This window comes from Onychomys torridus, chromosome 2 (genome assembly GCF_903995425.1).
Source record: "Onychomys torridus chromosome 2, mOncTor1.1, whole genome shotgun sequence".
In the NCBI taxonomy this organism is placed as follows: Eukaryota; Metazoa; Chordata; class Mammalia; order Rodentia; family Cricetidae; genus Onychomys; species Onychomys torridus.
In genome coordinates this window covers 158,763,257-158,775,601 of record NC_050444.1, presented here as the reverse complement: position 1 = coordinate 158,775,601, position 12,345 = coordinate 158,763,257, and the positions used below count along the sequence as shown (strand labels likewise).

At 48.9% G+C, this 12,345-nt stretch overlaps 1 protein-coding gene across 5 annotated transcripts in view; it reads left to right on the top strand.

Annotated features, from left to right (window-relative positions):
* The window catches only part of Vps13d (vacuolar protein sorting 13 homolog D), a 229,558-nt gene extending 219,803 nt beyond the window's left edge, over window positions 1-9,755 (top strand). For all 5 annotated transcript variants that reach the window (XM_036179299.1, XM_036179301.1, XM_036179300.1 and 2 more), the window contains 2 exons: window positions 5,551-5,791; window positions 7,049-9,755. In XM_036179299.1, the coding sequence (XP_036035192.1) occupies window positions 5,551-5,791; window positions 7,049-7,180 (373 nt within the window). In that variant the 3' untranslated portion in view covers window positions 7,181-9,755. The remainder of the gene's footprint in view (window positions 1-5,550; window positions 5,792-7,048) is intronic.
* The last annotated feature ends 2,590 nt before the right edge of the window (window positions 9,756-12,345 follow it).

The following is a 12,345-nucleotide window of genomic DNA, read 5'->3' as shown; positions in this document are numbered from 1 at the left end:
GATCTGAACACTGGTGTTGCTGGCTGGTAAAAGAGTTCAGGGAGAGATTGGCCCCTGGGATGGCCTTCAGTGTCACTGGGAGACAGTACCGGAGAGGCCTCAACTTACATTTCATATCTTGTTTGAACGGAGACACATGGGGACATAGAAAATGAAGTCCAGGAATAGGAAGTGGGCTATGGCATCTTCTTAGATGTGTCCTGCCATGGTATCATTGCAGCATCTCTAGAGAGTGCTGTGCATTTCCTCTCTTGAGCCTGCCCTGCTCCCTAACAACAACACAAAAACTTAGATCTCCATTTCTGAAGGCTGAGAGGACTGAGACTGTCCTGTATACCACATTGTTGATGGGACTTTGGGCTCCGACTCCAAGCCCTAAAGAGTCATTTCTCAGCCAAGTAGGACATGGTAGAGACTCTACTAGAATGACAGCCAATGATGGCTAGGGTGTTCCACTCAATGGAGAACCCTCCAAACCCAGAGCAATGCCTGGGATTCAGGTCACTCAATAAACTCAGCTTGAAGAGCTGCGGTTCAACATTTGTGTTAACTCATGACCCACTTTCCAGTCACTGGGGATTTAGGAGTGCTATCAAAGGTTAAGTAAGGGGTGAGGAGTGCTTGCCTAGCATACACCGAGCTCTGGGTTCCATCCCCAGCACTGCATAAACCAAAAGTAGTGGCATTTGCACTTGGGAGGTGGAGGCAGGAGGATCACAAATTCAAAGTCATCCTCAGCCACCTTGCATAGTCAGTTGAGCTATAGGCATCCCTGTCTCAAAAAGGGGAGTAGGTTAAGTAAAATTATAGATCCTTGTGTGCTATATTTTAAATTATTTGCTAGCCTGTTATCTCTGTTCTAGCTAAACCATCCCTGGCCCTTTGCTACAAGATTCATTTGTAATAGAATTTCATAAGACTGGAAAACAAGAGGGGGAAATCGTATAGTCTGGTCACCATGGGATTGCTGCCCATGTGGTGACACGCTGGAAACAGGCCAGCGAGCTGAGATCTGGAGTCAGGGTGAAATCAATTTCATGAAATGCTTGAAGTTCACATGATCTAGGCACAGTTACTTGAATGGATTTTGACTTTGAAGATGAAAACCCTGTGTCTCCACCCAAGCTGAGGGTGGAACCTGGCCAGTGGGTGGTGAGGGAGACATGTGACCTCAGTCTTTCTGGGCATACAGGAGAGGTCAGCAGGGTCTCTGGCAGACGTGGCTCAGCGTGTCCTCTCTTAACAGCCTGTCCTCAGGGCAATGCGAGTGGTCCAGACATCTGTCTGCAGGAAGGGGTTTCTCAGGAAAAGCTCGGGTGCCGACTTCTGCCTCTGACTTTTATCCTAGATTTGTAATTAAAAACATGTTTAAGGACCTCATTATTTGCATATTCCCCTCAAAGTTAACCCGTTAAAAGGGTCTTTAATACCTTGCTCTACTGTTCTAACTAAATGTTTCCACATTTTTTTCCAGTTAGACTCACTGTTTTACTTCTGGAAAATATTGTGTAATTACTTCCTGATGGAATGAAAACCCTACAAAGTCCCCAGTACCACAGCAGCCTCAACTTTGATCTCCCACATCAAGTTGCATTTAGTTTTGTGGGTTTTTTTTCCATTTAATTAAACAGTATTGAACAGATTGTCACTGACATCCGATTTAAGTGTGCTCAGGTCTCATAGCAGGTTCATGGGAGGTTCGTCCGTTACTTCTCAGTCTTAACCTAGAACCTGGAGGAAGACGGTGTTAAACTAACACTCTGTATGCTTAGCTTCTCTAAGCAATGCCTAGTTTGAGGCCAGCAGTCATGTTTTAGTTGTCTTTTCGTTGTTTGTTTTTTGTGAAAGACCTGCTTCTAGTATTTCATCAAGTTTGCCCATTCAGATTGCAAGTCCAAGGGCGGTTCTCACCTTTTCCTGGAAGCCCAGGAGCTACCACATCAGCAGGACGGCCCTTGGGACCTTTTGTCATGTAGACAGAAAGTAATGTTTAGGAGACTTTAAAAAAAAAATACAGAAAAGTATATAAAAAAGAAAGCAAGATGGGCTTGTAAACCTCAGGATTTTCTCCTTAGGTGCTTGTCTCCTAGAGGCGGGGGGGGGGGGGGGGGGGGGGCTTTTGAAGAAGAGGATCCTGCCCAAAGTAGCATGCTAAAATGCCACCTCTCTCCTGTAATGGAAGTAGCTCATTTACATGGCTAGCAGAATCAAACAGAGTTCAGCAAACACATGCTGGTGAAAACCCCCTTTGTGAGCTCTCTCTTCTTCCCCCCCTTTCCTCCCTCCTCTCTTTGCTGGGAATGGATCCCAGGGCCTTACATGGCTAGACGGGTACCGTATCTTTCTGCCACAGCACTAGCTCCAGCTTCCACTTTCCAAGCCAGGAACTAATCTGTCAGGAATGTTTGACACCCAAAGACCTGTGTCTGACAGGTAACCCAGCTGCCCAGATAAAAGTTCTGAGGGAAGCACAGCCGCCTGGCATCCCACACTCCATGTTTCACATATGTGCAGTTGAGTTCCTCCAGACCCCTAGTGTCCTCTCACTGCCATTGTCTGAATCCTTGACCAATCGTTAAGTCTCACTGTGTGCCAGGCCAAATATGAACTCTGTGGTGTTCCTCAGCAAGTCAGATAGACCTGTGTGGGAGGAGAGGGATGAAACGAAGGGATGAAATGAGATTTTCACTACTATTCCTTGCTGTCTCTGTCCTAAAAGAAGTCTGAGCTGTGTGTCTAATGGTTAGTTTTCCTGAGAGGGCCTCTGTGCCCTCAGAGTCAACAGATCAGGGGACAGATGGAGTGTCCCTCCTCTGTCACCCGTGAGGCTTTCCATCAGCCCCCCTGTGGACCAGTGGCAGTGAGAGCAGCTGGAGGTGGAGAGTGGAAAGTCAAGTGCAGGTGTCAGGGTGTGGTGTCCAGCTGCGGCCTCTTGCTTTGTTGGCAGAGCCTGTAGAGAGCTGGCCTGCAGGTGTGCAGACACAGAGAAAAGGGGGAGCTCTTCTTTGTCCCCCTTCTCCTCCCCAGTCGACTCCTCACAGTGAGTGACAAGTTCGGGATCAGATCAGCGGGTGAAGGAGCTGCTCGGGAGCCATTTGAATGAACCTTTGATGTGGCTTCCAGATGTGGGGGGTGGGGGGGTGTCAAGCAGGATGACAGCAGTGCTATTGATGGGACCCCAAACCTTGACCTTGAGTAATGGGTCTCAGGGGAAGCCTCAGCGAAGATGGGGAGACAGCCACTGCCCAGCTCTCCTCTCAACCCTGCCCTTGGTTCTTCCCTGCTTTTGGTTTGAAGGCCTTAGAATAGTGAATGCAACTATCAGCAGCAGCCCCAGCCTGATCAGGACTCCTGGGCCCAGAGTGCAGATGTGGCAGTTAGGGCTGCTGTGCTGCCCATCATGGATCCCTTCGGGCTTGTGTTAACTGAAGGAGCTGGTAGACAGCACCATCTCTCTTGGAGATGAAGGAACTGAGCTACCAGAAAGCAAGCCACCTAGCTAGAGGGCTTGCAGGCCCTCCTTGCCTGCCTAGCCCAGCTTTCCTTCACCACGCAGTTGCTCTGGCCTTTAGGAGTCCCCATTCCTCCCTAGGTTTCCTAGCCTGTAAGAGGACTCGAGCCACGGCATCTCCTAGAAGGGAGGTGGGGAGGTGTGCTCAGAAGCAGCCTCTGCTCCCTTGGGTGTCACCAAGTCCTCTGAAGGCCTTAGTGAAGGGTGGAGCACTAATGGGAAGCTAGAGAGCCAGTCTCAGCTAGATGTTGTCCTGTGTGTGCCTGCTATCGCCTTGCCTCCTGGCCACCTTTGCAGTCTCCTCAGAGCATCAGGGACAGCCTTCATGGCTGAATTGCTGGTCCACCTGTGCCCCAGAACAAAATTGTTTGTGCGTTTACCTCATTTTCCATCCAGTTCCAGCTGGCCCCGTGATGTCCTCTCTTCTTTCTGGCTCTCCATGTGCTCCCCCGCTCCCTTCTCCTCACTCAGTAATGCAGCCCCTGACTCTCAGAGTGTGGGACGTGAGGAGGCTGTGCTAAGCCGGCTGAGCACCAAGGGCCGCTGGGCGCTTCTAATTTTGGCAGTGAGACTTTACAAGTCTACATTCTCAGCATTGCCAACCAGTTAAATGAGAACAGCAAACCCCAATTTTTGTCATGGGAGCCATAATTAAAATGAGGACTAGAACAAGGTGGATACTTAGCAAGTCCTCACGGGTGACTGACTCGGTGGTGGGTACTCAGGAAGTCATGTGGGTATACAGCGGACCACACCCAGGCTTAGAACACCACTGAGAGCCAGGATGCTCGGCCAGGAAGCAGAACGAATCCTCTGGCAGTGCTTTGGCAGGCCAAGGTGTTGAAAGGTCAGCAATCAGGAGCCAGGGCATTTGGGGAAGCTTCTCGAGTAAGGATGGTGACTCAGGCTGGGGATCGGGAAGGGGAGTGAAGTGCGGTCTAGAGATCCACTCCTGCACAGAGCAAAGGAGGGCCAGCCATGCTTGGGTCTGTCAGGAAAGCCCGTTACAGCAAGCAGGCCTTCTGCTGCTTTCTCTGAGGACTTTGTGCCTTGTGATGCTGGACCAAGGCTACCCTGGACCTGGGGGTCCGTGGCAGTAGCAGGTGGAACCTTGGCTCTGAGCAAACATAATTTAAAACCCTGAGGTCCACAGCCAGCCTGTTGTCAATCAGGTCATAGTATGCTTGCCATCACCCAGTGTGTTTTTGCTGTCCCTGATGCCCAGGCACACTGTGAAAGGCCAGCATAAGATACAGGCGGCCCCCAAGCTGGGAAGGCTGTCACTGTGGCTTCCAGGGTGACAGCTGAGCAGAGAGATGTGACCTGCATACATTTCCACATCAGCGTGTGAGCTCTGCTGAAAGTGCTTAGGGCTCAGTCTTTCCTTTCTCTTTTTCAAAGCTAAGCTGTTTCTTAGTGGCCGGGATCTCTTAGAAGCCGTGACTGCAGTTCTGAGAGGGAACTGGTATCTCAAGCCCCATGTCCCTGGCCATACTGGATGGAGGTCAGGTGACCTCTCATCAGTGCTGTCAGAGGGAAGAAGTCAATGCAGGTGTGCAAATCTGGCAGACCTGCCCCTCACCATCCTCTAGCCCCTACTGTTGCCTCTCGTGGCCTAACTGGTCTGTGTTGTGTGTCCTGTCAGCAAAGCACCGCTTCCATTTTCCCTAACTCATAAGCTATCCAAAAGCTCACTGACCTCCCCACGAAGCCCATTTCAGAACAGGAATTTGTTTCTGTTTTTGAAACTCCTGGCTGACATCTCTTGTTCATGAGCACCCTACAGCTGGGAGTGTGCCATGAATGCAGGCCTCACAGCAGCTCCTGGGGCCACGTCCTCCTTAATACCAATTTGCAAATGAGGCCCAGAGTAATGAAGCCACACGCATGCACAATTGTGGTAACTGGGAAGCCTGGGTAAGCCTTGGCTCCAGATGCCAGAGACCTCAGCAGGCCTTTGCCCCTTTGAGCATCAAGGGATGGCCTGGCCCCAACATGGAGCAGCTCAGCATCTCACGTTCTTCTCTCTCCCCTCGCAGCTTCATAGCCGTGGAGAACATCGATAGCTACTGTGTACTCATCTCCTCCAAAGCCGTGTACTTCCTAAAGAATGGGGACTACATTGACCGAGAGGCTATTTTCCTCGAGGTCAAATATGACGACCTCTACCACTGCCTTGTCTCCAAAGACCATGGGAAGGTGTATGTGCAGGTGACCAGGAAGGCTGCAAACTCCAGCAGCGGCGTGTCCATCCCAGGCCCGTCCCACCAGAAGCCAATGGTGAGCACAGCTGCTCCTTGCCACTCACTTGGACAAGTCCTGCTCTGTCTCCACTTTACCTTGAGGACTCCAGTGGGAGGTTTGCACTGTACTCAGTGTTCTGCTCCCACTCTGCTGGAAGCCCTGGGTGTGCTCTCTTGCATCTGTGCCTCCATTACCCATCAACACAGCTGGTACCATGTTTCATAGAGCTTTGTGTCCCTGAAACATGGTACTAAGTGCTGACTGATGCCTTGAGTCCAAGAAGGTGACAGAGCACACACTGTGTTATTTTTCTGGTATCAGGAAACCACAATCTTTTGATCTATGCAGAGAAGTAATGTGAAGCACATTCAAAAGGAATTTGTAAAGAAAAATGATATTTATCTCTGCAGGGTGGGAGGGTTGTGTCAGAACTTCTAGGTAGAGATGCTCCTGTGTCTTCCAGCCTGCGCTTCCCACTCTTCCCTCAGCTGTTAGATAAGAAGTCGAGGCAGGTGATTCCTTCAGGCCACATAGCTGACTCTGGCACAAGCTGGGGCTCAGACCCAGGTGACCCACCTGATCACCACGCTAGTGTCTAGACTGAAGAGCTCCTTACTCTGTTAAGCTGGGCCAGTGACCAACAGAGCAGGTGTGAGGAAGCAGCCACAGTACCAGGTGTTGGTCCTGCTACATCTCCAAAGCTGCACCCTTCAGAGTGGCCGTGTGCATCTCTGGTCTTTCTATAGACCAGAAAAGCCATCTTGCTGGGTCTCTCCTTCCCCATTCTCTCAGCAATGAACTGGACTAGGTTTGAACTTGTCAGGCCCCTTGGATCATTGGCTTACATTAGAGCTGGTTGATTGAAAGTTAATGCCCCAAAGTGTGCATTCCCCACCAATTGTACCTACTCACCACTGTCTCCCTCTTAAAGGCAGGCTAGCAGTGAAGCATTCTGGGTAAGAGAGGTTTTAGGCACTTGCTCGCTGATTTTTTTTTTCCTGTGCTGGCCACCACCAGGCTTTGGACTTGAATAAGGGGCTCCCTCCATTGTCCCTGCCTTACCTCTGACTGGAATCTCATCAGTGAGGGTCACAGATGCTGGTGCCTTAGTAACCAGAGGCATAAAGTAAAAGCTTGGATCAGAGTGAATCAGGCACAGGCTCCTGGGACTCAGTCTTGGATGCTCAGATGGGAGCTGCTATGTAGCTGGTGTGGCTGTATCCTGCCCATGCCCTCTAAGTGTGCTTGGCCGCCCCACTCAGGGCAGTGTGCTCATCTTTGTTTCCTCCCTAGGTGCATGTGAAATCGGAGGTCCTTGCTGTCAAGTTATCCCAAGAAATAAACTATGCAAAGAGCCTCTACTATGAACAGCAACTTATGTTAAGACTCAGTGAGAATCAAGAGCAGTTGGAACTGGATTCCTGAGGACACCCAACTGCTGGACAGGGATGCTCCAGACAGAACCCAACCAGGAGGACTGACCCCCAGACTCATGCTAACGGAAGCAGAAGAGGGTTTAGGGGGAGATATCAAGGAACAAGGGAAAAGAGATTCTCACAGGGAAAAATGTAAACAGAAACCATATTAGTTTGTGGGGCAGGGAGTTACTTTAGATTATGGGGAAATAATTTTTAAAAGTATTGATTGAATAACGTTAAAAATGTATTAAGATGGATCTAATTTTTAGAATGCTCTGTATTTTGTTAACATGTATATATGTACAACTGTGTGTTTGTAAATATATAGATGCTTCCAAGCAGGGCTGTGCTATGTGTGAAGGTTTGTTCCTGTACAGTAATGTAAAGTTGGACTGGATCTTCTGTCACACTAATTCTACATGGCTCCTGCAGGGGAGTCCCTGTGCAAAGATGTTTTGGGAAGTTGAAGGGTACATTGTATGAGTTGCAAATGCAGTCAGTGTTCAGGGTGAGCCTTCAGTCACCTAGACGGGAGCAGAAGCAGAGTCACCGTGGAAAGGACTAGAGACAGGCATGATGCCCGTCTTTGTTCTCACCCATGTTACAGACAGTGTTTCAGTTTCTCAGGCAATTCTCTAGTTCCTGTCTACTGGCTTTCTCCAAGCACTCCATCCAACGGGAGGCCAAATGGTCAGTTGCTGAGTGTGTGCGCACACAGAGCAACCATGCAGGGTTTCCTCGTGCAGTAGTTTGAAGCATTGGTGGGTTCTCTTGACATAAGTTTAAAAAAGAATCCCACTGCCCACTGTGTTCTTTTTAATAAAACCACATGCTGATTTCACAGCACCATGGACTCTTGGGAACAGGATGAGGAGGGAGAAAGTTCCAAAAAAGGGTGTGAGCTGTGAGTACTGAAAAGGCATGCATGGGAGCTTGGCACTGGGTCTTGGCCAAAGCCTGTCTTATCCTTGGTTCTAACCTGAAGCCTGGTATGGGAGCCAGGGGCTTCCTGGGTCTTACTTTTGGTATTTCCCTTTTCTAGAAGAAGTAAGCAAATAGGAGATGAAGGAGGGTGGGCCTCACCCCACATTAGAATCAAACCTTATGGTTTTGGTGGGGGTTTTGTTTTATTTGTTTGTTTTATAACAATTTCTACAATCTTGTCACACTTATAGCTGAGATTCAGGTAACCCAGCGGGTATGTGGAAGGTTTTGGTGTTTATTATTCTAATCCTTCCAAGACACAAATACAGCTGATCTGTTCCTTCACCTTAGTCAATGCCCGTGTGTGTGTGTGTGTGTGTGTGTGTGTGTGTGTGTGTGTGTGTGTGTGTATGTGTGTGTGTGTGTGTACCATGGCACATAAGCATCGGTAGGTAAGGGCAGTCCTAAAGGAGAGCTTTAGCTACATAGTGTTCTCAAGGCTCTGTCTTCTTGAACTCCAAATTTGCCATCTTCCCTGAACTGAACTTGACTTTTGTGGTTGAGTCTTTGGTTGGCAATTTGTTGCTCCCTGGGGAGGACAGAATGGTGTCAATGCTCTTGTTGGAGTCTCACAGCTGAGGGGGCGGGTAGCTCCTCACAGCCTTGCTCACCAGTCCAACTGGTGGTCTTGTGTCAGTAAGTAACTCACTCACTGCCTGAGATCTTGGTCTCTTACAGAGGAGGCTTCAGAAGCTTTGCAAATGTGTGTCCCCTGCTACTTGCTGGGACAGTTACTTCAAACATCCTAACCACTTGAAGTGTTGCTAGGGGAAATCTACCCTGCCTTGGGCCCCTTAAACTGGGTTTCTCAGTCTGCAGCTGGTGCTTCAGGAGGACCCAGGGAGAATCAGACACCGCCCTCTGGCTCCTTTCTAATTTAATCAGCTCTTTAAATAACTGTCCATCTATGATGGCACACCTCCTCCTTCTGATGTTTAGCCTTAGAAGGAGCAGATATTAAAATGACGTTTGGAGACCGGATAGGGTAGGTCTGCAGGGTGAAACAGTTCTCAGTTCTCCTGGCCCTACAGCCCTCATGCCAGGCCTGGGGAAAACCCCAGGGGCTTCCACCATTGCCTCCTGGCTTCCCAGGACAGAGTGCAAAGCTCCAGAAGAAACAGGTCTTGCCACAGTTCCTGTTTCCTTTTAAGTTGGTACTTAGGCCGTGGCATCAGAGACTTTGCTGGGACAATTTCATACTGCCTCAAATATAGCTCTTCTAGGAGAAGTTAGCAAAGGGAAGTTGGAGAAGGAGTCATCAGAAGCCACCCCAGTTCCTAGATCCCATCAGAAAGCCAGCGAGAGAGCATCCCTGCCCCAGGCCTACATGGAGGAGGCTGAGAGGTAGACTCTTGTGCCAGTCCCCAACTGTTTGGTGGATACCCATCCCGCCTCAGTGTTCAAAAGGGTCCAGGGCCACTTTGTGTTCAAGTGTCATTTGTGCCTCAAAATAAATGAATAAAAAGCACCAGAGCTGCTCAGTGAATGGAAAATACAGTACCAGGTTCTTCACTATGTAAACACAGACTGCGACCAACCTGCATACCCCAGAGTTGGCACTGTTCTCCTGTGAAATAAAATGCATTGTTGACTTCCCATGCTTGTTTGTTTCCTTCCTGCTGCTGCTGCTTCTCCTCCTCCTCCTCCTCCTGTTCCTCCTTCTCTCTGTGTTGCCAGAATTCTAGAGTCCTCACCATTGACAGCCCTCAAACATAGTAAGTACAGCAGTCAGGTGCAACCTCTGGTAGACTCATACCTGGAGTGAGCAGCTGGAAGTGGCTCTGCCCTCCAGTGGCTGTGTGCTGGATGTTGCTCACTACTGCCCCAGGGCTGTTGGGCTGAGCTTGCAGGGTAGAGGTCATCATTTAGAGTTCAGGCAGGTGAAGAGGCCACCGAGCAGGCCCTTTCAGAGACAGGTGTTGACTCATGAGGGTGTGGATCCACATCGGATTCAGAATTGTGCTAGCAAATGGATCTGATAAACCAGGAGGACCACATTCATGGTCCAGAATCAGGAGCAGTAGAGACGTTGCTCAGCATTTTTGGTGGGGTACTGGGGCCAAAAGCTGGCTAAGAGGGGGGAATGGAAGGAGAGAGACTGGAGACACCTCATACTGACACCTCTAGAGTAGTTGACCATGAGTAGAAGGTGGCCAATACCTAATGCCTCAAGAGGAAAGGGTGGTTAGGTACAGTGGCTCACACCTGTATTCCCAGTTACTCGGGCTAAGACCTGAGTGTCTCTGGAGCCCAAGCCTTTCTAGACCCGCAACATAGCAAGGAAAAAAAATAGGGGGAGGGTAGTCTGATCCCCTGGGTAGACATTTGACTACTTCTGTGTTCCAGGGACATGAGCTGATTGTGACAGGGCAGGAGGTGATGGAGATGTAGAAAGATGTGTAATCACCCCCGTAGGGCAGTAGACAGTGTGCAGGACATTGTGGTTTACCATGAGGAACAGGGCTGGAACATAGGGATCATTTTATGTGTATGGATGCCAGAGGACAGCTTTCCAGAATTGGTTCTTCCCTCCCACCATGTGGGTATTGAGGATTGAACTCGGGTCATCCGGCTTGGCTGCAAGTGCCTTAATCTGCTGAGACATCTTGACAGCTCTCCTTTTATTCTTTAAGCTTAAAACAGTGTGTGACTAGATTTCCTGATACAGACCACCCTTAATTCCGGGAGTGAATCTCATTTCTGCAGTGTGTTACCTGCTAGTCTTCTGTATGTCCCATCCCTTTTGCTGGTGTTTTGAGTCTTTGTATCTTTAAAGTAGAAAATATCTATGGTTTTCTTAAATGCATCAGAGAGCTCTCCACATTCTTCTGCCTTGTGCTTCTTACATTACAGTAGGGTTTCCTGCCCTGGTGCTTGAAGGCTTCAGGAGGGTGTGTCCTTTGCATGAGTTCCTTTAATCACTGCTTGCCCGTGGGGTAGTTCAGATTTTCCACTTCTTAGGTCAGCATTGGTGACATTTAATTTTTAAAAACATGATTTATTTCTCTTAAGCCTTTTGGTTATCAGACAGTTGTTGGAATCTCTTTAAATTATATTAATGTTTTATCATTCCAAACCTGCAGATTTCCACTGCTTGGTTTTAAGTCCATTGTTCTTTTTTAATAACTGCTTTGAAATGTCCTCTTTGCTGCTTTGTTTTTATTACTCATTTATTTTATGTGCATTTGGTGTTTTGCATGTGTGTATGTATGTGTGAGGGGGAACCTGGAACTAGAGTTACAGACAGTTGTGAGCTGCCATGTAGGTGCTGGGAATTGAACCAGGGTCCTCTGAAAGGGCAACAAGAGCTAACCATTGAGCCATCTCTCTAGCCCTGCTTTTATTGTTCTTGATTCATCCATCTTTAGTGTTTTATTTTCTGCCTTGTTTTGATTTATGTTACTCTTTCTTGCTTTCTAAGGTAAGTTCATCCGTTGGTAGCCATGGAAACTGCATCCCTGTCCCATGGATTCCATCCCAACTCCTCAGATGCTTCAGTCCCTGATGGTACATGCATTTACACATTGAGGTGGTTAAAGCTCGATGTCAGCTTTGAATGGATTTGGAATCACCTAGAAGACAGGCACACTTCTCTGCGTGTCTGTGAGGGCGTTTACAGTTTAGCTGAGGAGGGAAATCACCGAGGAGGGGCGATGGACCACACACGCAGCTAGCACCAGCCCGTGGGCTGGAACCCCAGAATGCAAAGGGAAAAGAGGAAGCCGCTGAGCACCGGCACTCATCTGCCTCCGTTTTCTGGTTGTAGATACAGTGGGCCAGCTGCCTCCTGACCCTGCCGCCATGCCTCCCCACATGATGGACTGAACCTTACACTGTGATATAAACAAAGTCTTCTTTTTGTTTGTTTTGTTTTGTTTTGTTTTTTCAAGACAGGGTTTCTCTGTGTAGCTTTGTGCCTTTCCTGGAACTCACTCTGTAGACCAGGCTGGCCTTGAACTCACAAAGATCCGCCTGCCTCTGTCTCCTGAGTGCTGGGATTACAGGCGTGTGCCACCACCGCCCGGCCAAAGTCTTCTTAAGTTGCCTTTTTGTTCCATCAATGAGAAAAGTCACTGCCACAGAAAATTCATCTAGCAGCAGGCAGCTGCTGTGATAACCCTCTCCACCTGGTTCTTAGGGATTTAGAACTGGTTTGTGGGAGGGATGTGCAAGAGTTTAGAGCTTAGG